Genomic DNA, 23,413 nt, shown 5'->3' with positions numbered 1-23,413 from the left:
AGTGGGCTGCCGTTGAATTCTGGATTCTGATAAGCCTACCTACCAAGCACATACCAAGAAGGTACTGAGTAGTAATGTGGAAGAGATGGGTGGCATTTCCCTGCCTGGTGGCTAGAGTAACTCCTCGTTTTAACCATAAAGAGCTATCATTTGCGGGCTGCTTCTCTCCTCTTGCGACATTCGTAACAAAGGTCCCTGTGATAATATGCAAGCCTTGCCGGCCCGTTCGAAGCCGGCTGACACCAATACGAGATACCCATCGCCTCAAAGTGCCCTGTTTGTGTTAGTTGCAAGATACGGCATTTTTTAAGACGGCTACCTCTCGCGTGGCCGCCATGCAGAGTTTGGCGCCCCATGGTCACTCGGGCGGTTCGACCAAGAACCGTTGTGTCGAAATCATTGGGATTCATTCAGCTATCTGTTTCTGTCTGGCATTCATTTCTGGGACATTTAGTTTCTGAAAGAGCCAAGGCGGAGCCTGCCACAACCAGACTTGCTGCCATCTCGTCCGGGAAAGCATCAAGTGGACAGACTGAGCCGACCACGCTGAACCATTCCCTCATCCCCTGTCCTCTGACACGGTTTTTCAGAAACCCCATGTGACCATTGTTCTTGTCTCTCGAGTCACTGGATTCCAGCCATGACAAAGGCGAGCGTAGTCGATCCTGTCAGTCGATGGTCATGTTGTTCACCACGAATCCAGCTTACCATCCGCCACCACCAACCTCGGCGTTGTTGGAACCCCAATTATCGTTGGTTGGTGCAGCAGCCCCGCCAGACGCGCCCCAAGCACTGCTGGCAGCATTGGTGTCACCACCTGCGCCCCATACATCTCCGGCACAAGCAGTGTTGCCTCCATTACCACATTTATCACCAGCAGCATCACCCTCGAACTCGGGCCCCTCCTCTTCGTCAAAATTCAGATCGCCACCTTCGGGCTTGAAATGTGCGAGGAATTCGGGCACATCCTGGTTGGTTTCGAGTAAGATCTTGGTGAGGAATGGACCCAATGCCTCGTCCTTTTCATTGTAGAAGGAAGTGGCAAGGCCTTCGTTACCGATGCGAGCAGTGCGACCTACTTATACTTAGCTATAAAGAAAGAGACGTTGTTCAATCTGACGTACCAATGCGATGGACATACTCGTTCTTCCCATCGTGATCGGCAGAAGGAAGATCGAAGTTGATGACGTGCATAACATTGCTAAACAGTGTCAATGAGGTATTACGCTTTTTTTTTTTTGGCAATAGCTCAAGCTTACCGGACATCGAGGCCACGGGCAGTAACACCAGTCGCAACGAGAATCGGAGTCTGGCCACCTTTAAACGAACGCAACGCATCCTCACGCTCACTCTGGGTTCGATCAGAGTGGATGGACGTAGAGGGAAGACCCAGGTTGAAGAGGTAATCGTCAACGAAGTCGGCAGTCTTCTTGAATTTGACGAAGATCAAGGTACGCGAGGGCGGCATCGAGATCAACAAGTCGTACAGAGCCTTCATCTTTTTGTCACCATCACACCACATGATCTAAACGAGATTAGCTGAGAGCCAATTCGGGTTGTGAGATTGAAACATACGTGTTGCTTGACGTTAACATGGACGCTGCCAGTGCGGCCAACACTGACGTGGACGTAGTCGGATGCAAGATATTTGGCGGCTAGCTTACGAACACGCTTGGGAAAAGTCGCGCTGAAGAGGAGATAACGATGATCACCATCAGTATTGGCATCTACTTGAGGTCAGCACACGTAGCAGCACATGAATAGCAGGAAGGAACTCACCGCCACCACCCATGATCTTCGACATCTCTCCCCCCCAATCATCGTGAAGCATTTCATCAGCCTCGTCAATGATTGTGTATCGGACACGGGCAAGAGACAGAAGCTCAGGACGACTCATGAAGTCGAGGAGACGTCCTGGGGAGGCGACAAGCAGGTCACAGCCACGCTGAAGCTGAGCGGCTTGGTCTCGAATAGGAGCACCACCATATGCGACGCACGGACGAAGCATAGAGCGATAGCAGAGGCGACGAGCTTCATCAAAGATTTGACAGCAGAGTTCGCGAGTCGGGGCGACGATAAGGATCAACGGCTCAGCGCGGACTCGATCGCGGAAGGGATCGAAACCTTGACCAATGTTGGGTCGAGGCGCAGCAAGCTTCTTGACCTTACCCATCAACTTGGAGATGGTTGGGATCAGAAAAGCTGCAGTTTTACCGGACCCTATCACGCTGTTAATCAGGAGACGAAGCATTCTTAGGACAGTCTTACCGGTCTGAGCAATGCCAATCATATCATGACCAGTCAACACCGCTGGAATGGTATAGGCCTGGATGGGGGTCGTGGCACGGTAACCACAGAGCTCGATGTTTTCGAGAATGACTGGGTGCAAGCCAGCATCCTTAAACTAGACAAGGTGAGGCTGAGGAACTTATGGTGGATAGAGGGCACTTACGCTAGACACGGGGTTGACGCGAGTCTCGGATTCGACCGTGACCTCGACAGTGGTAAGACTGGAAACAATCAGCAGGATTTAATCGTGATACCGGAGCTTTGTTTACTTCTCGAACTTGATGCCAGCACGATTGATATGTTCGCCACGGAAGAGATCTTTCTCAAGCTTCTCGTCGCGTGGCCCGACATCACCGTACTCTTCCTTCCATTCGTACTTGGCTGCGTCGTGAGACCAACTACTGGTGGCATATCTACTAACGGCCGCTTCTTCAACGCTAGCTTCGTCTTCAGCTGCAGCTTCAGGCTCGCCGTCATGGCCGTTGAGCAGGGCGGTTGGGGCACGGGAGGTGTAGTTGTTCGCTTTCGGCTCGACCCAGCCAGATTGGCGAGCCAGTTTAATGGCCTCCTCGTTCTTGGGAGGACCAGCGGTGGGCTCAACACCGTTGGAGGGCGTGATGTCAGCAAGAACTGACGCCACATCAGCAGTGTAAAAAGAGGAAGCCATGTTAACTGAAGGACGTAAACACGACTCGAAGAGATGAAGGAACGAAAGGACAAGGTGAGGTGATGGTGATGGTGGTGGAAGAGAAAGGGAAAAGTATTGAGAACGCAAGACGCGGAGATATTTAAAGGGCTGCCGCCCAGAGTCAATCTGGCAAAATACACTGGAAATCAACCGTACCCTAGCAGAATCATTCGGGCTCTGTAATCCAGGTGGATAACTGGCGATGGAGCAACGGGAAACGAAGTCGTCGCTTGTGGCGGTCGCTGGTGGCGGTCGACGATGTCGCCGATGATGTCGTCGATGATGTCGTCGATGACGGGTTAGCAGCAGCTAAATTCCAGACGAGAGGGCAGGAGAAGGCAGCCGCAGAATAGAGCTGGTCTCAATCATAGGCTTCTTGCTCAGATCAGTACGATTTCCAGTTGTGCTTCATTTCATCACCTTCTCTATCACGCAGAACCTGGAAACGTTGAAGATTTCACTGCGCCTTTGCCCTCTCAGTTCCCCTGTGCGTCGAGAACGGGAACACACTTCTGCTCACTCAAGATGACGCCGAGTCCATGTTTGTTTGCCTGAATCTCCGTCCAAATGCCATTTCCTGCAAGACCTTCCGTTCCGCTCCGCCATCATTGATCGGACAACATAGGATATGGTCCTTTCCGAGGCCGCTTTGCAGAAACGCAGAGATTTGGAACGCTCAATTCGCCTTTTTTCTATCACCAGACCAGCATGAAGCTTTCCAGAAGCCAGCGAAACCAGGCAGTCGAAAAAGAAAGAGGTGGGTTCAGCAGCACAAGGGTGAATCCAACTAGAGGGGAAAGGCGGCGGGAAGACTGCAGCTTCCTGCACGGTGATGAGACCATACCTAAGGGAAGAATATGGGTCACCCCAGATGAGCGACCTCATTTCAGTCCAACGATTACATCTCAAGAACATCCAAGGAGAAAGGCCGCCGTGGGGAGGGCAAAGAAGGTCCACATCGAGCGATCCCAATGCACCCAGTCCTTCCATAGAGACCTGTCCACCTGACTGCCCTCTGAGCGGCGACCGGGGTTACGAGCAACCTCCAAAGGTGTGAGACCGCCGACGGACTTTGGAAGTTGTAAATTGGCTTTTTTTCCGTTGAGCGTGAGCAGGAGAGAGACATCGACTGATGCCGAATTAAGCTTCATGAAGTGGACGATGGCGTCCAGGGGGCTAATGCTTGCCCGTATTCCAACAAGCCCATGACAGAAATGAGGCGAGTTGAACATGATATTGGGTAGTTGAAGGCCGACAAATATGCGACGAGTCGAAGGTGCCATGGGACAAGGTGGCGACCCCTTTCAAGGTTGGTATCATCATCACCTCCGATACTACTTGGACTGCGGATTCCAACAACTTGGAGTGACTATCGACACGAAGGGCTGCCAACTCTGCAGCACAATGAAAGAACTGGACAAATCCGGCTTTATGCGCTCAACGTGTATGATTTCAGGCAGTTATCTAGTCTTCTAGCAAACCATGTTGTTTTGAAATTCTGTCTTTGAAACCAATAATGATAGCGCAGCAAGATAGCAATCGAATGGACCGGCAAAGTTTTAGTGATGCACGTGTACTGCTCCTGTTCACTGACGTTCTCCATCCGCTCGTCATTCAACATAGAGCGTGGGATAGGACCTCTTCTAGGCCTCCGCACCAATACGTTGCAAGCAAGCCGAGGCACGTAAGTTGGAAGAGGATCTCATGGCGTGGCAACGCTCGGAAAAAGAAGACAATGCTGCGAGTTGAACTTCCATAATATCTTGTCGAGCAGGAAGAAATGGTGGCGGCTGCACTGCTCGGGCCCCAATGTCAGGATGACGAGAATCAGCTGCTGTCCTGATCATCGCAAAAATAGAAGACGCATACAGCCCTATGCCACGGGGGTGAGCACAGAAGGGTCCGTGAAGAGTAATCCCAACGCATCATTAGAATATGAAGTACTCAATCGAGAACTGTCGGCCATTTGTTTGTGTGTGTGGGAGGTCAGCCGGGCTATTTAATCAAGGTGAGCACAGTAATTCGACTCCACCACCTCGTGTAGCTGGTATACATGTCTGTGCGGAAGTGGATTGCTCTTGCTGGTGCTGTTTCATGTCTAAAGAGTTTAATTCCCCTGCAACTGCTGAAGAACTTTTTGGTGGCAATGCTGAAGTATTGGTGGCAGTGAATCAATATCATATCTTGTTTAGAATGAGATAGAGTGTTAATTCGTCAGATTATCCTTGACTGGATGGAAAGGCGATATCGAGATGTCGGGTGCATTCACATTTGGTTTCTGTGCTCCATAGTACTCGTGCGGAGTATACAGCCTTAACACGTAGCGCACTTCCTCAGCTGCAAAATTCTGTCTTGGCATGAAATTGAGATCCTCCCCCACATTGAATTTCAGAGGCTTTGTGACTGCGAACTTGACAGCATCAACTCTTTCTCGCTGAGATCAGAACGCCAACATGACTACCCAACAAGGCGCTATCAGCAAGCGCCGCAAGTTCGTTGCTGACGGTGTATTCTACGCCGAATTGAACGAATTCTTCCAGCGCGAGCTGGCTGAGGAAGGTTACTCTGGTGTCGAGGTCCGAGTCACCCCAACTGTTACCGATATCAGTACGTCTCCCTCTACGTCGATTCCACAGGGAAATTTATTAGACAGCGAATATCCCAATTACACATGGAAACTAACTTGCGATTTCTCTTCAGTCATCCGCGCTACGCACACCCAAGAAGTCCTGGGAGAACAAGGCCGACGCATTCGCGAACTCACCTCTCTGATCCAGAAACGCTTCAAGTTCCCCGAGAACAGCGTCTCCCTCTATGCTGCCAAGGTGCAAAATCGTGGTCTCTCCGCCGTCGCACAATGCGAGTCTCTCAGATACAAGTTGCTGAACGGCCTGGCCGTGAGACGTGCTTGCTACGGTGTTTTGCGGTTCATTATGGAGAGCGGAGCAAAGGGATGCGAGGTCGTGGTTAGTGGAAAATTGAGAGCCGCTCGGGCAAAGAGTATGAAATTCACGGTATGAAATTCCCTCCCATATCACACCATGCCTCAAAAAGTTCACCGGGGCTTAACTGATCATTGTTGAAAAACTATAGGACGGCTTCATGATCCACTCCGGTCAACCCGTCAACGATTTCATCGACTCCGCAACCCGACACGTCCTCCTCCGCCAGGGAGTTTTGGGCATCAAAGTAAAGATCATGCGCGGCTCCGACCCCGAAGGAAAAGCTGGTCCGCAGAAATCGCTTCCCGATAGCGTCACCATTATCGAGCCTAAGGAAGAACAGCCTGTCATGCAGCCCATGAGCCAGGACTACGGTGCAAAGGCATTGGCCGCTCAGCAGGCAGCGCAAGATGCCAGGGCAGCGGCGGAGGCGGAGCAGGAAGGTGGTGCTGCGGAGGAGCAATTCGCCCAGGAGTAGGAATCCCGAGATGCTGGTGCTTCCTCTACAGTTGCGACTGTAGGGACAGCTGGTCAGGCCGTTTATGATGGTGCCGGTGAAGAGACGCTGGCTTCCCCTCCAGGCCCGCCTCAGCCTGTCTACGATTCTGCTGGAGTGGATGTTTGGAGTATGGACAATTCTGGAGCAACAGGTTGGTGATTCTGGTGATCCAAATCCCGCATAGCACATCTCCGGCAAGCAAAACGATTGTGCAAAGAGAAAACATGACCCAAGAGGCTTATCTTAGAGAATGGTCTCGCACGCATAGTCCTTGAATGCATGTAAAAAGAACAGAGCAACATGTCATGGGCTTCTATCTAAAGAGCATCGGGCAGACACCGAATTCTTGCTTCCAAATTACAAGAACACCTCGACATTGAACTCCAACGCACTGACTGGATATCTCAACTCGAACTTCTCCAACACCGTCGGATGCAATATCCCGAAGCTCCCAATAACGAAATCTCTCCCGGCAATTCTTGCGTGAATGCTCGCTCCGTGACCAGGGAAATACGTCGCGTTGTCGAATTCTTGGATCCAGTATTCCATTTTCTTTCCGTTCCCTGCTCCATCTCCGCGTATCTCGAGCCCTTCCTCGTGAGTGATGAAAGCCGTCTTCAGCATGGCCATCAGACGGTCGAGGAGGCCGTGGACAACTTCGAAGCCTGAGGTTTTGCCGTACCATGCAGCAGCGAAGTGTCGCTCATTCCGGGCCTTGCGTTCCAAGCTAGCATCCTTGAAGGCGACGTCACTGACCTCGAAGATCTTGATTGGGATGGAGTGATGCTTGTTTTCACGGAGAGTCTTTAGCAACCCTGGCAGCAACGTCGAGCGCACGACCTGATATTCCGCCGTCTTTGGATTCGCCAACCTCACCGCAGTGTTGCCGTCATCCTTGCGATTCAACCACGCGAAATTCTCGTCATGCGAACAGAGGATGAGCGGAAGGACCTCCGCCCAGCCCGCCATGGCGGCTTCGAGACGCAGAATGTCGGAGAGTTTGTTAATTGCCAGTGGTGCGGCGATGGTGGCACCAACTTTGGGAAACGCGCGCGGCAACTTGTTGAAACCATAGGCGATGCAGACATCTTCCATGATATCTGCTTGATGGAGAATATCTGCACGTGTAGGAGGAATATTCACGTCGATAAGATTCGCGTCGGACTTTGAGGGACGCGCAGCGTAGGACATACGTGTCAAGAGATCGCAAATTTCCTGCGGTAACAGCGAGAGACCGCAGCAGGCATTGATATAGTCAACTTCAGCCACTGTGGAGCGAGGTGTAAGATCAGGGACTTGTCTCGATTGACCGTTGTGTTCAGAGATGATCTGGATGGGTTCGACCGTGAACTGATCTGAGGTGTATTGAGAGAACATGGTAACCATCATGTTAACGACGATTTCTAACTTGGTTTTATCCGTGGCCGTGACTTCCATAAAGACGTTTTTGGTGTTGAGAGTGATTTTACTGAGATCACCGTTGATGATTGGAGGCAAGGAGCAGACATTCCGGTTGGAGTCATAGATCACCGGGTAGACGGGGGAGTCCCTGATAATGTGGAGGAAGCGGCCTAAATGTTTGTCCTTTTCGTAGAACTGCATGAGTTCCTCGCCGTCTAACTCCTTGGCCTGGTTCAAAGGCACGAATTTGATGTTCTTGGGAGGAAGCGCTTCGTAGGTGAAGGGGCCCTTGATCGAGTCGAGGTCATGGGTTCCGATTGAGACCAGAGTCCGCTGTCGAGCCAGGTTCTGGTGCAGTTTGTCTTGCAGATCAATGAAAGACTCGTATCTGGCCTGGTCGAACTTGATGTTTCGCAAAATGGCCCCAGAGACGTAGGGCCGTATCCTCTCGCAGTCCTTTGAGACTGTGATGGTCTGAATTTCCCCTTTGGGTGGCGCCTTTAGGACATATTTGGGAGCGGCCACTCTGCGATTGAAGATGTTCAGCATGAGTTGAATACCCTCGAAGCACAACATGTCATATCGATTGGCAGGGATTTCGATTTTCAACTGAGGGGGCTCCTGTTTGCCGTTGACAACCGGTCGGTCCGTCAGCGAGGTGTCCTCATCGAGCTCAATTCCGAAATCGAAGCAGAGTTCGTCGAATTCTTCTGTTGTGTAGTCCCGCCCGAGAGCCTGGAAGAGGGCAGCCTTGTCCACAGTGATGGTGGGCATGGTGAGAAGCCTCTGCGGGAGATATCTTTACACGCTATTTGGTCAACCAAGGCTCTCGGGACTAAGTCCCAGAGATATAGGGAGTGGAATTACTTTCTGTGGACGGTGATGCCCACAACTGGAAACGAACTCTATGCCCAGCGGAGTTGAAGCGAAATTCACACCAGAAAAGATTGTAAGGGAAGAGTCATCTGCGGTCTTGGCGGGGCCATTGTGATGCCAGTGGGAATTTGGCCGTGCAACTCAACTGTGCCACAACTTCTGCATCAAATCGGCCCCTTCAGCCACACGCCCCGACTCTTCACTTTGAATGACGGAGCTCGTTAGAGGAACCTGAGGAACCTGATTATCCCACCTTTTCAAAAGCAACAATAACTTTGCCTAGCCTTCAACGGGTTCTCTCTTCTTCCACACTGACTCTTTAGTAGCTAAGAAGGCCTGGTGAAGAATCCCACCGGTTCAGCGACAACTGCATTGACCCCGTTTCTTGGTTTGTTGTGAGTTGAGCCTCTGGCCTCCACGCCGCATAAATCCCCATCAACCGCGCAGCCTGCCCATATCAGTCCACGAGACACACCCTTTGACGTATTGCGAACCGGCTGAAGCTGACTGCCTTTACTCAGTCAGCTATGTATTAGGATGTGACCTGGCCCTCCTGCTACAAAAACGACTCGTTGACGCCGCCCTGCATCGATCGCTGAGCAGAAGTGACTGCTCGATTTTCCTGCCCAAAGCCCCTGGCCCTAGGGCGATCTCAATATTGGAATCCTCGGTAGACTACCCAAGATACAGCCGAAATGGAGGGTCAAGATAATGGAGATGAGCTCTATCCCATCGCCGTGCTGATCGACGAACTCAAGGTATGTCGTCTCCAGGGCGCTCGCCATGTCCTGAGCTCTGACTGACCCATAAATAGCACGACGATGTCCTTCTCCGACTAAACGCTATCCACAGACTCTCTACCATTGCACTTGCTCTCGGCCCCGAGCGAACAAGAGACGAACTGATACCCTTTTTGGACGGTGCGGCCTTTGTACTGCGAAAAGGCGGGAATTAATACTGACACTCTTGTTCAGACTCCGTGGAAGATGAAGACGAAGTCCTCACCGCACTCGCTGAAGAACTAGGAAACTTCATCGAGTACGTCGGAGGGCCCGAATATGGTCACGTGCTCCTTGCGCCGCTGGAGAATCTGGCTGCGATTGAGGAGCCTTTGGTACGGGACAAGGTATGTAAGAGTCCCAAACTGGCATGGGCAAAGGTCGTCTAACGCCAATAGGCCGTTGAATCTCTGAATAAGATCTGCAATGAGCTATCAGAGCGGCAAGTTGAAGAGTACTTCATTCCCCTCACGATCCGCCTGTCGAAAGCCGACTGGTTCACCTCCAAGATATCAGCAACCGGCTTGTACACAACTCCCTATCGAAAAGCGTCCCAATCCTCCCAGCAAGTTCTTCGGACTCAATTTGGCCACCTCGTTCACGATGAGACACCCATGGTACGACGACAAGCCGCAAACAACCTGGCCAAGTTCGTCAAAGAAGTCCCAGTTTCAGTTGTGATCGATGAGATGATTCCGCTATTTCAACATCTGGCCGGTGATGATCAAGATAGTGTCCGATTGCTCACGGTTGAAGTCCTCATTTCTATTGCAGAAGTCATTCCCAAGGAGCAGCAACCCAGCCACGGCGTTCTCCTGACCGCGTTGAGAAGCCTATTCGAGGACAAGAGCTGGAGGGTACGATACATGGTGGCGGAGAAATTTGAAAAGATAGCGAAAGCTGTCAATGAAGAGGTCGTCACCCGAGACCTCGTCCCAGCATTTGTCAAGCTGCTCAAGGATAGTGAAGCCGAAGTCAGAACGGCCATCGCAAGCCAAATCCCGGGCTTCTGTGGTCTGCTTGACCGAGAAACCCTCCTCAACGAAATCATGACATCAATCGAGGACCTTGTCTCTGACCCCAATCAGCACGTTCGAGCCGCCCTTGGAACCCAACTCAGCGGACTGGCCCCAATTCTGGGCAAAGAAGAAACCATCTCTCATCTCCTCCCCATGTTTCTCCAAATGCTCAAGGACGAGTTTCCTGACGTGAGACTGCACATCATCTCCAAGCTTGAGCTCGTCAACAACGTTATCGGTATTGACTTGCTTTCTCAATCGCTTCTGCCAGCTATCGTTCAGCTTGCAGAAGACAAGCAATGGCGCGTGCGCCTTGCCATCATTGAGTACATCCCCTTGCTGGCAAAGCAGCTGGGCATGAAGTTCTTCGACGATCAATTGAGTTCACTGTGCATGGGCTGGTTGGGCGACACGGTGTTTTCCATTCGTGACGCGGCAACGCAGAACCTGAAGAAGCTTACAGAAGTGTTTGGCGTGGAATGGGCAAATCGATCCATCATTCCCAAGGTCACAGCCATGAGTCAACAACCGAATTATCTTTACAGGATGACGACATGCTTTGCCATCACGGTAAGCCCTCCCAAGTGCCTCTTTATTTTTGACAAGTTTGCTGACGGCTGAATGCTAGACCCTTTCACCAGTCATAACCCTCGACATCATAGCCGACAGCGTCCTCCCCATGATGGACCGTCTCGTCTCCGACCCAATACCAAACATTCGCTTCAACGTTGCCAAATCGTACGCCGTTCTTATCGACACGCTCCGCCGCCTACCCGCTGAAGGGACATTACAACAACTCGAACAACAGTCGAATTCATCAGCGCAGCCAAGTCCCAGAGGGCAAGAGCTGATTGGGCAGATCATGTCGAATTTGGAGAAACTACAGCACGACGAAGATGTGGACGTGAGATATTTCGCAACTGTAGCGGCGGGCGGGACAGCCAATGTATATGCGCAGCAGTCAGGGGAGAGGATGGATACCGGACAGTAGTGCTGCCGCCGGCAGGAAGATGCGAGGAAGGTAGAGGTGAGGGAGCGGGAGATTAATGCCGATGAGGATGGAGGTGAGCCGGTCGGGCAGGTCGAGCATGTTGAGCATGTTGAGCGCGAGACGGAGCGAGAGGGCGACATCGGGCATGAGCTGGGCAGGAGGCATTCGCAGTGGACTTTTCCCAGCTTTGGAGGAAGGCGAGATGAATGACTGGTGCAAAGGAAGGGCACGGCCGGGCCAACTGGAGGTAGAGGCATCCAGAGAGATCGATCCTGCCGGGCAGGATGGCAAAACGAATTGGCATGGCTGTGATATGGTGCATTTGTACGAAGACTAGCGAAGTCGTGTGAAATGAAACATTGGTAGGGGAGGAGAGACCAACAGACGGAAACACGGACGCGGACGACATGGGAACAAGTGAACGCATTTCAGATATCAGACATCAGATATCTGGAATCGTCGATCCCGATTGTTTGTCCCCCCTTCCTACCATGGGCAGCGGAAGAGTATTAGATAGAATTTCCAAAGACCACTGAAGAGCAGAACGCATTCCTCGTCATTATCCTCTTCCTCGTCTCTACAGTCATCGATGCCATCAAGCGGGATTACAATTGGACCGGCTGGACCAGTGCGTTGCCCAAGCCGCTACCACCGTTGTTAGTAGTCGTGGCACTGCACAGACAGCTACAGCGCCTTCGGCAGAGAAGACTGATGGTAGTATATCAAGGAGGATGCACAAATCCTCGTTAGGATCAAGGTATTCCAATTGCTTGGTGCGTGCCTGTCTCTTGTCTCGTCTCGTCTCGTCTCCTGTCCCCTTGACTCCCTCCGGTTCGCTTTCTCCAGATCTTTCAGGCCAGATGATTTGCTGTCTATCTCCTCCGTGCCTCTCCACTCGTCCTCGGTTCTGAACCAAGGAGGTAGGTACCTTGTGGTATGCGCAAAGATGGCACCAATCATAAATTATACAAGAAGGGTGAATCAATATGCGGAACGCCTTCGATTCTATTCCAAGCCAGGCGAGCTTTCCTTTTCAGCGATCCGACAGAAGGGATTTTCTATACAACTGTTTTAACTTCTTTGGCGCGCAGTCCCAGATCGATCAGAGGCTAAAGCCGATATTATGTCGATTGTCATCGATTAAGCGGCCATACCTGTGGGTTGTCGGTCAGTCAGCATTGCTCGAGATCAAGAACCATCCGGACCCCAAGAGAAAGAAAAAAAAAAAAAAAAAAAATCAATCCAGGAATGAGGAAATGAAGGAGAAACTCACTCTAACAGCAGCCGAAAATACCACACCTCCAGATCCTCGTTTCTGAGCACATTTTGCGCCCAACTTCTTCCCTGCTCCGCTATCCTCTTCCCTTCCACCTTGCCGGCCTCCTCTTGATCAAAGTATCTCACGCTCTCGGCGTATTCGTCACCAATCAAACCGAGTGGGACGTAATGCACCCATGGCCTCAGCCATTCGTCGTGCCATTCGCGGAACACCGCTAGCTTGTACACAAGGGACTTGCTCAATAGCCAGGCGTAATAGCGACCCGAGAAGGCATTGCCATCAATATCGAGTAAAAAGCGAGACGCAAGTGCGTCAAACATATCCACAGGTTCCACTGTGCCGAAGTACTCACGTTGAGCGTCGCAGTCGCCAGGGTCACATTGTCCAATGTATGTGAATTTGACGTCGAAGTAATGGGCCATATCGGCTGCGGAAATGGTCTTCTCGCGCCATAGCGAGTCCTCCGCCGAAGAGTTAGTGTCTAATTCGAGAACCTTGGCCGTGTTCAGTGGCTGGATCTTTGTGAGGAAGCGCTGGCGGTGTTGCCTCCTCCATCCCCCATCGCGGGAGAAACCACCTGTTGTGCTGCCCCGCCAATACATCGTGGGCACCTTTTCTTCCCAAGACATGTCCCGTTCAGGTTGGTACTTTACGCGGCCCATAAAATACCAGGGCGATGGGTAGAGGATGTCCTGGAAAGAAGAGATCTTTGATTGCGAAAAGATTGGAAATAGATCATGTGTGACGTCAAATGCGTTGGGGCGGTCGAAGAAGCCGAATGATTTCTCCATGCTGGGAGAGTTACAGATGTCGGAGAACGCGGTAGTATTACGGATGAAGCCCAGCGGCAGGTCAGAGTAGGCAGTAATATTGTCTGGACAGGAGTCGTTGAGACAGATACGGGCGGCACTTTCGGGAGAGCAGGAGATTCTGGAGTTGCTCCATGTCGGCTGATGAGCAAATCGGTTGAAGCGGGTGGTTTTATATTCTTTGACGCGGATCCCTTCTCCCAGGTCTTCGGCGCGTGGTGACCATTCATTCTTCAACATCTGGGCGTTGTAGGCTTTAGGCATGTTCTCGTCCTGGGCGACCTGAACATGATGCAGGAGGTCATCGTGTTGCATCACCACGCGAGGCTCGTCATGGATGTTGAATGCCAAATCCATATCCGGCAGGTATTTAATGAAATCCCTCAACATGATGGGTGTCGCATCTCTGTGCCACTGATACATGTCTCCACCTCCTTCGATTTTCGTAACCTTGCCGTTACGGATCATGACGGCGATCAAGGCATTGTCGAATCCAATTGCTTCTCTTGTCCTCTCTCTTATGACCGCGGGCTCCAGTGCCCAGAACGGCAGCAATTGGTGATATATCGTGTCATACTCATCAATCAGCTCGACGCCCCGCTTCTTCGCAAAGTTGTACCATTTGTCGAAATGAGGAGGAGGAGGCAGCTTGTACCGCCTGCGGTACTCGGCTACGGCATCGCTAAGGGATCGCGACTGGCGGGCCCGAAGAGTCTGAAAGTCGCTCTCACTCTGGGCGACTAGCTGGTGAATAGGGTGCAACAGGGAGCTTGCTGGTAGAAGCGGCTGGTTCTCCTCATGAGCATGGTGGCCTTGGAGGAGGGAGGCGGTCGACTCCTCAAGCGTCTGGATCTGTCTGGGGCTTTGGAGCAAATATAGAGTCAATGCAGCAGTCCCGACGAGAAGGATCAGAGCGAGCAGTTTCCGCGACCTTATCATGCCTCGGGCATGGCTCGGGTGCCGCTGCGGATTTTTCAAATTCATGCACAACCCGAAGACGCACAGTGCTGGCACATCGACGTGCTACTCCTGCGTCGGTTGATGTATGTTGGGTCGCACACCCCGCGGTAATACTCGAAACAGACACTGAAGGAAAGCGACTGGGTCCGTCTGGAAGCAGGGGGTTGCACAACAGCTGGGGAGAGGTTATGGCACGACGAGGGGTCCTTTGGCGATGTCCAACTTGGATTAATCGTCGCCATCTCCAAATGCCTGGGAAAGGAGAAACTCAGGTTGCTCTGGCTGCCCCAAGCAGCCAAGGGCAGCGAAGAGTGGGTCTAGCTGACATAATACAATACGGTGAGTCAAATTGCGTCAGGTGCGCAATTCCGTCCGCAAGGCTGCGAGGCTGAAGGCTTGCCCAAGGCTGCCGTGGGAGATGTTTCCCCCCATATGCGCTCTGTCGTGCTCAGTATCCCATCGACTTCCACAGTTTCCTGGACAGATTTTTCCCAATATCCGACCATATCCCGGCCCATCCTCTCGCCTGCGTCACCAGATTCGTGATCCCAACGATCCTTCTCGTAAACAGGTCTGTCTGCTCGAAGTCGTGCGCATAGCAATCCCAAACTGCCTGATCTTCTATCGATCGCTCGAGACCCATCGCCTTGGCATCCTCCTCGGAAGTCTTAGAGCCTATCATGAGTGCTCGGCCGATGATGCCTTGATCTGCAACAAGACGTGAGGTGGCTTCGACCACCGATTCAACGGTGGCCATTCCGCCTCCCGCCATGACGAAGGCACCTAAGGGTCCGAGGATAGGCGTGTCGACGAAATCTATACCATCTATTAGCAGCTGTGGATATTTGCTCAGGAAAAAAAAAAAGAGGCAAGCGGCGCCTAGATTGAGACTTACATGGATTGATCATGTTCACCCTAATCCCATTCTTTAGCGGCGTTGTGAGCCTCAGTGTCCGAAACAATCCCACAACGCCATGTTTCGCTGCTGCATAGAGAGGTTGACCTGGAAGACCTGCCAGACCAGCAATGGAGGCAACAAGGATGAGGTGTCGGTCTCGCGTCCCCGAGTGTTTGCCAACTTGACATTTCTCGCTCCCGGGATTCCGGGACAAGTATGATATCGCCAGGTGTGTGGTATACATGACTCCGTTGAGATTAATATCCAGCGTTCGCATTGCTGGCTTAGGCGGAGGACCATCATCCATCCTTGCATAATCAGGCGGGTCCTCAAACACTAGCTGCTCCGGGGCGTCCGCTATCCCGGCATTGGCCATGACATGATCGATCCCACCATGCGGACTTAGTCTCGCTGCTTGTTTGAAGAAGTCGGCTTGGCTCGGCCAACTCGTCACGTCGAGCGGAATGAAATGGTGGTTATGGTTCCCTGTGGACTGGCGGATTCGGGCGACCAGTTCGGCGCCAGCTTTCTCGTTGATGTCGCCGATGATCACGTTGGCCCCGTGGGAGGCCCATTCTTGAAAGCAGGCTGCACCAAATCCTGAAGCGCCTCCCGTGATGAGGATAGTTTTGCCTCTGATGTTATCGTGATTGATGGGTCGAGCTATGTCGACGGGGCCAGAGTAGATAACGCTCGAACCATAAGGGATCACTCCAGGTTGTGGCTGCGACATGTTCTCAATCCGCAACCGAGACAAATATCAAGTCGTCGATAGGTGCAGAATCAGGGGCTCTTTTGTTTCTTCTTTTGTCTTCGGAGCCGTAGCTGCTGTAATCCAACGGCGCATAGGTCTTTGGCAACAGTGGGTCGTTGACAACTCCACGCCAGGACATTCGAACTGGGCAGAGGCGGGCAAGAACCACGACTTTATGTTTTTATCCGATCAAAGGTCACAAGAACGACTGGAAGGAGCTTTTCTTATGCTTATGGAGACGTGATGAGTACCATCGAACCACGTCCCGAAGTACTAAAAAGGGATAAAGGATAAGCTTCGGCCAATGCTCTTTAGAGACACCAACCCCCAATTTTCTTAGCTTGACTGCTAAAGATGCTAAATCACGGCAAATCAACCAGACATCACAATCTTCCATGTAAGACCTGTATCTAGATGTTACCATTTTCTAGCAGATCATTCAAACTTTCATAGTGATCAAAAGATTTCCCGGGTGATTCGTGAACCTTGTAATCTAAAGACGCCCCAATTCTTTTAAGCCGTTACCCTAGGATGCGGCTCTCCATTTGCTTTGGGCCGCTCCTTGATCTCCTTCGACGACATATTTTCTGCCTCTTTTAGTATATCAACCTCTGAAGCAGCTGATCCGTCGGCGTCTAGACCTCTAAAGCCCTCTTCAACGGTCCATCTCTTGCCTGGGTCAGCCTTGTACAGCACTTCGCAAGAATTGCCAACCACAAGTAAGCCGGGCGGTCTGGACCCTTCCTCTTCCACCGCCTGACAGACGTACTGAAGAGTCGATCGGATCACCCTCTGATCTGGACAGCTGGCTCTTTCGATCACAGCGCATGGCGTCCTGGAGGGCCAGAGTGCCCGTCTCGTCGCTATGTAGTTCTGAGCCTCCGAGTCCTGTGTCATACTTTTGACCAAGCTCTCTAACCTATGCAACGCCATCAAGAATACCACGGTCTTGCTCTTCCGATAAGACGGCGGTTCGGGCGCTGCGCCTTTTCTCCCAGTCCCGGTGCAAATGACGACCTGGTCAGCAACAGCCCGATGAGTTACCGGGACGTCGGCGAACATGGGTGCTGACAGGGCGCTGGTAATGCCAGGTATCACTCTGACGTCGAAACCTCGTTCCCGGAAGAAGGTCACCTCTTCGGCCCCACGGCCGTACAGATATGGATCACCTTGCTTCAGCCGGAGGACGTCCTTGCCTTGCTCCATGGCCTCCAGCCCCATTTGAAGCATTTCTTCCTGCGCGGCGTCCGCATTGCCAGGAAATTTTCGGGCGATATGGACAGGAGTTCTACGAGGGATGAGGGCTAGGATTTCGGCAGGAACAAGCTTGTCAGCCAAAATGACATGGGCTGTTTCAATGGCTGTTCGGGTGGCGATGGTCAGTAGAGAAGGATGCCCTGGGCCTGATCCAGCCAAAGTTATCGTGCCTTTGCGGGGAACCGGCGCCGGAAGCAGACTGGAGGTGTTATCTGGGCCAGGAGCAGGCGTTTGAGCAGTGGTCCTATATGCCTCGAGTATTGTTGCCACATCTGCGTCTGTGATTGCTGCAAGTCGACTTAGCGGCCAGTACTCGCATATCTGCGAGAGCCACCTCATGCGACGCGTGCGCAAAACAGCTGGATCCCGATCGTCTTCCTTGACCAATGAGTTGAACGTATGTTTCTGCGCCGCAGCCTCTTCGTCTTCGGCTTCGGCGTCGGGCGCTTCGGCGGGATTTGAGGTGTGAGCCTTCAAATCCTCTGCCCATATCCGCCTTCGCACTGTTCCAAGTCTCTCTATAGCAGAGCCGAATTTGGGAGGTAGGGTCGACGCAATCTCCCGCCGAATGCGCGATGATAGCTTGCAGCCATTGCCTGATGTGGTTATTCCGATTTGAAGTGGGCCATCTGAATAAGTCGACAGAAGCGTGAACGTGCAAAGGTTCGGTGCATCCACGACATTGACAGGTATCCGCATGCGCTTACACAGGTTGGATACGTGAATGGTCCGAGGGTCTTTGAGCGGAAGAGTGACAAACAGCGCGTCCACATAGCCACCTACTTCCTCTCTTCCCAGTGTCTTCAGGTCCTGCTCTTCAAATTCCCGCCGTATCCAACGCACTCTGCCCTGGTCAATGGCTGCGGCAAGGGTGAAGTGGGGGGTCTCGGTTTCGGAAAACACGACGGCAGGGAGAGCGCCAACCTCGAGAGACTTTGCGCACCTTGCGGCAGCGAGAGGCCCAGATCCAAGGACCAGGTGGACGTGTCCGACACAGCTATGCGCTGTTAGCAAAGCGGGGATAAACATGGCTGGACCTGTCCTGCTGCAGAGACAGATTGGATAAACGATCTTGTAGGAAGTCAAACAATATGATGCCCAGACGCCACGGCCATGCAGAATGACAGAGAGATATAGGAAACACGGAAACTGGAAAAGCGTCACCTCATCACCATCTCTGTGGCAGTCATGGAGGTGCTCGGAGGAAAAGACCAAAAGACTGCGAGTTGGAAAATGCGAAAAAGTCTGAATGACGTGATTTGTCCCGTTGTGCTTATCGCTTATCGGGCGAGGGCTCCTCGGGCACCAGGCTGTTGTGTGCAGCGTGTGGTGGGGCCGCGGAGCCTTGTTTGCCTCTTCTACCATCCCAATACGAGGTAGCATCCCAATTGTCCTCCCATCCTCGGTGAAGATATTCTCCTGTTGCTCTCCGCGGGGTTGTGGTTGCCTTCAATCAGTCTGGAGATGGCATCTCCCAATAGAGTCATTCAACCAGCATCATCGTGTTGCAAAGGAAGCGGAGATGCACAACTTCCACTGTTTGCCTTGTTGCCCGTCTGTTCGCGCATGGGTCGCATTCAACTTGCTTCGGACGACTGCTTGTTGATAGAGCTATATGGCCTTCAACATACTGCGTAGTATCAGTTCCAGATCTCGAGGGCGAGCAGAGCCGCCTAACGACCTGAAAAGAACGCAGAAGTGTCGAGTGACAGCCACAAGGATGACCCGTGTATTGTCATCATGTGCGTTGAGAATGGCTAGCTCGGGTCTCCGCCGAAAATCCCTCAGACAGACACAGCTGGACGGCCTGCAAATGTGAAGCAGGATTGCCAGCGGACTGGGTTGTGGAATTTCGTAGTAGCGAACAAATGTTGTTGGCCGCTCAGTCTTCAGGTTCGTCGTCGTCGAAACCGAGCATCTTGCTCATGTATGGGCCATCGAGTGAATATCCAAGGCGTTCGTAGTAGCTTCTCACACCAACGCCGCTGATGACGCTCAGTTTCTCGCTGCCATGCTCATCCCGAGCGATTTTCTCGGCTTCTTTCATCAACAGCGTTCCATAGCCTTGGTGTTGGAATCTGCTCTTTTCGCGACCGTGGATCGGAACTGCTAAACCGTACACATGAAGCTCGCGGACGATGCTTGTCGGTTGGCCAGTAAGTTCTGGTCGGAATGTGTGCGTATCTGAGCATTTCCGCAACCTCAGCAGGCCAATAAGTATATCTTGCTTGGGATCTTCGTAAGCGAGAAACGTTTCCCAGCCACCGTTTGCCATGTAGTCCCTCCGCACAAGTTCCACTTGGGAGGGGCGAATCTTGTTCTTCACCTCGTTGATGCCGACTTCCCGTGTTCGAACATCTCGACATGTAGTACCGAAATCCTTCATTCGCGACAATGCAAGCTCCCGGAGATTGCCATTTTCGACTCCAGACGTGACCAATGGCATGGGGATGTCCCGTTGAACACGATAAATTCTGGTCCAAGGAGGTACCAAAGCAAGAATTCTCGCCACCAGATCCACAAGTGCATTTGGGGTGTAGTTCTTGAAGCGACCGGTCCGCCACAGTTCGTAAAGTCCCGTGCCACGGATCACAAGCGTCGGGTAAATCTTCAGGCCATCTGTCCGGAAGTCTGGGTTCTCAAAATATTCCTGAAATTGGAATATGTCACGTTCCATGCCAACGTTGGGCAAGTCGGGCATCATGTGCGAAACAACCTTGAATCCGGCATCTTTGCAGAATTTGAAAGCTTCCACAACTGCAGCAACGGTATGACCTCTGTTCGTATCTCGAGCCACGTCCTCATACAAAGACTGGACACCAAGCTCCAGCCGGGTACATCCATATCTCAGCATGTCAGAAAGGTGGTCGATTTGTCCAAAGTCCGGCCTCGTTTCGATCGTGATGCCGACGCACTTGATACTCGACATCTCTCCTGCCATGACTGCCTCGTCAACATTTTCGGTCTGGTAGCCCGACAACGCATTATGTAATTGAGCGACAAAGTTATCACGGTAGTCCTGTGGCAAGGACATAAATGTTCCGCCCATGATGATGAACTCGACTTTATCCACGCTATGTCCGAGAGACTTGATTTGATCAACTCTTCCGCGCGCCTGCTCAAAAGGATCGTAGCGCGCACGAATAGCTCGCATGGAAGTCGGCTCGTATCCTGTATAAGATTGTGTCGAGTATTCGAAATCGGAGTCAGGACCGCCCGGACAGTAGACACAAGCATGCCCCGTCCATGCGATGTGTGGACATCGATGTGGCTTTGACATGACAGCAACCACAGCAATACCTGAGGCTGTTCTTACCGGTTTCGCAATCAGCTTTGGCATCAGGTGTTTCTTGAACTCGGGCGGAACTGCGGCCAGAATAGCGGTCAGAGGGGGTAAGTTGCTGAGCCTGTGCTTTTTGGCGACATCACCTCTCAGTCTGTTGAGGTTGACATCTTTCTTGGGTTTCGTCTCATCCAGGCTGGCTTCATATTCTTGGACAAGAGCGCGCGCGATGTCATTGCATGCTTGCATGAATCGAACATTTTCTGGAGGCAGCTTTTCATTCTTGCCGACCTTGACTCTGGCCCTTACCACCATCTCGGTCGCCATCTGGGGGTCCAGACTACAGCGCCGTCAAATAGGGTACAAGTCGGGGACACTGGAAACTGAAAACATTAATAGCGAAAGTCATCACAAGTCAAAAATTCGATATCACGTGGAAGTGAATTCAGGCTTGGCCCCCGGGAAAATATTGTTCCGTATGGTTGCAAAAAAGCCATTTTCAGCTGAGCAGGTTCAAGCGCCGTCGCAGACACTCCCAAGAAGCTACTTTCAGGAAGACAACCTACTATGGTCCGGCCAGTCCAAGGGGAAGTCTATTGTTCGACTGCTGCTTCTCACGCATCCTCCTCCAAATCTTGACTGGCATCTCGCCCAAGATCCAATTGAGTGTTTCCAGCCTCTCTATCTCCCATTCCGGGCTTTTCAATGCAAAGTCGTATCTCCTCAATAGCGTCCCCATCGCCACCGTCTGCTCCAGATAGCTGATGTTGCGCCCAATGCAACCTCTTGCACCTGCGCTGAATGCCAGGAAATATGGCTGCAGCGATTTGCCAGATTCCCCCAGCCATCGATCGGGAATATATTTATCTGGGCTGGGAAAGATGGTCGGATCACGGTGCGCCGTCAATGCGGACATCATCACCGATACTCCGCCTGCAATGAAATCATCAGCAATCCTCATGCCCTCTGGAGGCGTAAGTCGCAGCAGTCCGTGAACTGTTGGAGGGAAAAGGCGAAGAGATTCGTCAAGACAGGCACGGAGGTAGGGGAGATGTTTGAGACGGTCATAAGCAATAACTCCATCTTCGTAGTAGCCACTCGTAGACTTGCAGTCTTCATCCTCTTCGGCATCTAGGGCGGCATCAATCTCGCTTCTAACTTTGCGCAGGCATTCTGGGTTCTTGAGCAGTTGGAACATCGCGTTCGCTATCGCGATGGCTGTTGTTACGGACCCCGCATTCAACATGATGCTTACCTCCGCCACTATCTCGCCCCATTCGAGATTGTTTGGAACGGAGCTCTTATCTTCCATAAGTGCTTGGAAGAAGTCGTCAAGCTTGTCACCGCGTTGATAACGCTCTAGACGACGAGATGCGAGTTCCAGCGGGATCCCTTCCCATTGTCGGTGTAGCTTTCCCATTCGACCATAGAATGGGATGATGTCGGCAATTTTGTTGAGAAACGGGTACCAAGCATATGGCCAGATAAGAAGAGATTGTTTATGAGCCATTTTATAGAGACAGTCCCGCATGTCCGCCTCGTACTGCGTTCCATTCGTCCGACGCGCGATTGTGCGCGAATGACCTTTGTCGAGAAAGCCCAGCGGATCCGAGAGGCCTATATCAGAAATAGCGTCAAGGGTGAAGAAGTTCATCCAAGCCCGAAAATCCAGATTGACATCTTTCGGCACCGGTTCCTTCTCATCAGGCAGAAGGGGCGCGGTACAACATTGGTCAAAGTGCTTGACGATCCGACTCATCTTGTCGGCCACTTTGTGCTCCCATTGCTCGAGATTTTTGATCGCATAAGCTGATGAGAGGACTTTGCGTTTGCGGCCGTGGTCTGTGCGGTCTATCACGTCCGCAAGGTGAAAATGACTGCCCGAAAAGAGGACATAGGAAGGATCCTTGATGCAAGGTGTGTTGTGGCCATATATATCTTTGATGGCTCTAACGTCCCCGTATGAAAGGGTATTGGGAGCAACACGGATCACAGGATATTTTTTGTGCATCTCCGTCAAGTACGCCGATCTCGCACCAGTATGGGCTAGGATCATCATTGGGATGGAGCTGATTCCAGAGAATATCGACATATTAGGGAACTTGCGCAGTCCTACATGTTATTGTTAGCGTCCACTCTCACCGTACACAGTGGAGTTCAGGCCCGACGCCATACCTTTCGGATCGCGGAAATATCCTACCAAAGGCCATGCAATGAAGTAAACGAACAGGGACGCTACCAGAAAGAAAGCGTACGAAAGGGAAGAGGACCACATTCTGGCTGTACGTAGACACGCAGTGGACAGTTGAAGCAATTGAACGAACCAGGACTTGAACAATGATGACTCTCTTACAAAAGACAACGCTCCTCTGTGGTGCGGCATCAGCAATACTAAGTATGATATGTGATATTTATCTTCCTAGGAGCCAAGGCAGCCTCCTCTAGGGCGACTGAATGGCTGCTGATGCCATTTGTCGCGCGGAAAGGAGGCCCAACTCATTCCATGTGGGTTGGACTGGCAAGAATGGGATCAAGGGAGGGGAAGAGCTGGACACCTGGACGGCTGGACAGCATCACTATGCCTTTGCAGTTCGCTACCCTCGTCGTCGTGGCTCCGTTCAGTTCTCTGGACTGGAAACAAGAAGACGTCGCGAAGTGGGACCGCCCAGTTCTTTCCTCATCCAAATGA

The 23,413-nt window shown here is 52.0% G+C and overlaps 9 protein-coding genes across 9 annotated transcripts; 2 read left to right on the top strand and 7 right to left on the bottom strand.

Annotated features, from left to right (window-relative positions):
- Nucleotides 1-704: 704 nt before the first annotated feature.
- On the bottom strand, nucleotides 705-2,956 carry Z519_03537 (uncharacterized protein; the record flags this gene model as incomplete). Its single annotated transcript, XM_016761287.1, has 8 exons — nucleotides 705-1,075; nucleotides 1,125-1,201; nucleotides 1,260-1,525; nucleotides 1,576-1,730; nucleotides 1,780-2,220; nucleotides 2,269-2,404; nucleotides 2,453-2,510; nucleotides 2,559-2,956. The coding sequence occupies 8 exons, from the start codon at nucleotides 2,954-2,956 to the stop codon at nucleotides 705-707; spliced, it is 1,902 nt and encodes a 633-aa protein (XP_016623137.1).
- Nucleotides 2,957-5,430: 2,474 nt separating this feature from the next.
- On the top strand, nucleotides 5,431-6,397 carry Z519_03536 (40S ribosomal protein; the record flags this gene model as incomplete). The annotated part of the gene is made up of 3 exons (XM_016761286.1): nucleotides 5,431-5,584; nucleotides 5,678-5,991; nucleotides 6,071-6,397. The coding sequence occupies 3 exons, from the start codon at nucleotides 5,431-5,433 to the stop codon at nucleotides 6,395-6,397; spliced, it is 795 nt and encodes a 264-aa protein (XP_016623136.1).
- Nucleotides 6,398-6,775: 378 nt separating this feature from the next.
- Z519_03535 (phenylalanine-tRNA ligase, beta subunit) lies at nucleotides 6,776-8,593 on the bottom strand (the record flags this gene model as incomplete). Its single annotated transcript, XM_016761285.1, has 1 exon — nucleotides 6,776-8,593. One exon carries the CDS (start codon nucleotides 8,591-8,593, stop codon nucleotides 6,776-6,778), a length of 1,818 nt encoding a protein of 605 aa, XP_016623135.1.
- Nucleotides 8,594-9,390: 797 nt separating this feature from the next.
- Z519_03534 (uncharacterized protein) lies at nucleotides 9,391-11,484 on the top strand (the record flags this gene model as incomplete). Its single annotated transcript, XM_016761284.1, has 5 exons — nucleotides 9,391-9,453; nucleotides 9,510-9,615; nucleotides 9,670-9,821; nucleotides 9,873-11,063; nucleotides 11,122-11,484. The coding sequence occupies 5 exons, from the start codon at nucleotides 9,391-9,393 to the stop codon at nucleotides 11,482-11,484; spliced, it is 1,875 nt and encodes a 624-aa protein (XP_016623134.1).
- A 1,102-nt stretch (nucleotides 11,485-12,586) lies between these two features.
- On the bottom strand, nucleotides 12,587-14,511 carry Z519_03533 (uncharacterized protein; the record flags this gene model as incomplete). The annotated part of the gene is made up of 2 exons (XM_016761283.1): nucleotides 12,587-12,638; nucleotides 12,758-14,511. The coding sequence occupies 2 exons, from the start codon at nucleotides 14,509-14,511 to the stop codon at nucleotides 12,587-12,589; spliced, it is 1,806 nt and encodes a 601-aa protein (XP_016623133.1).
- Nucleotides 14,512-14,980: 469 nt separating this feature from the next.
- On the bottom strand, nucleotides 14,981-16,163 carry Z519_03532 (uncharacterized protein; the record flags this gene model as incomplete). Its single annotated transcript, XM_016761282.1, has 2 exons — nucleotides 14,981-15,348; nucleotides 15,428-16,163. The coding sequence occupies 2 exons, from the start codon at nucleotides 16,161-16,163 to the stop codon at nucleotides 14,981-14,983; spliced, it is 1,104 nt and encodes a 367-aa protein (XP_016623132.1).
- Nucleotides 16,164-16,697: 534 nt separating this feature from the next.
- Nucleotides 16,698-18,470, bottom strand: Z519_03531 (uncharacterized protein; the record flags this gene model as incomplete). The annotated part of the gene is made up of 1 exon (XM_016761281.1): nucleotides 16,698-18,470. One exon carries the CDS (start codon nucleotides 18,468-18,470, stop codon nucleotides 16,698-16,700), a length of 1,773 nt encoding a protein of 590 aa, XP_016623131.1.
- Nucleotides 18,471-19,323: 853 nt separating this feature from the next.
- Nucleotides 19,324-21,051, bottom strand: Z519_03530 (elongator complex protein 3; the record flags this gene model as incomplete). Its single annotated transcript, XM_016761280.1, has 1 exon — nucleotides 19,324-21,051. The coding sequence occupies one exon, from the start codon at nucleotides 21,049-21,051 to the stop codon at nucleotides 19,324-19,326; it is 1,728 nt and encodes a 575-aa protein (XP_016623130.1).
- Nucleotides 21,052-21,289: 238 nt separating this feature from the next.
- Nucleotides 21,290-22,999, bottom strand: Z519_03529 (uncharacterized protein; the record flags this gene model as incomplete). The annotated part of the gene is made up of 2 exons (XM_016761279.1): nucleotides 21,290-22,836; nucleotides 22,900-22,999. 2 exons carry the CDS (start codon nucleotides 22,997-22,999, stop codon nucleotides 21,290-21,292), a joined length of 1,647 nt encoding a protein of 548 aa, XP_016623129.1.
- Nucleotides 23,000-23,413: the final 414 nt, after the last annotated feature.

Source organism: Cladophialophora bantiana (genome assembly GCF_000835475.1).
Source record: "Cladophialophora bantiana CBS 173.52 unplaced genomic scaffold supercont1.4, whole genome shotgun sequence".
NCBI lineage: Eukaryota > Fungi > Ascomycota > Eurotiomycetes > Chaetothyriales > Herpotrichiellaceae > Cladophialophora > Cladophialophora bantiana.
Note: the sequence above shows the minus strand (reverse complement) of the source record. Positions and strands in the feature narration are given on the sequence as shown.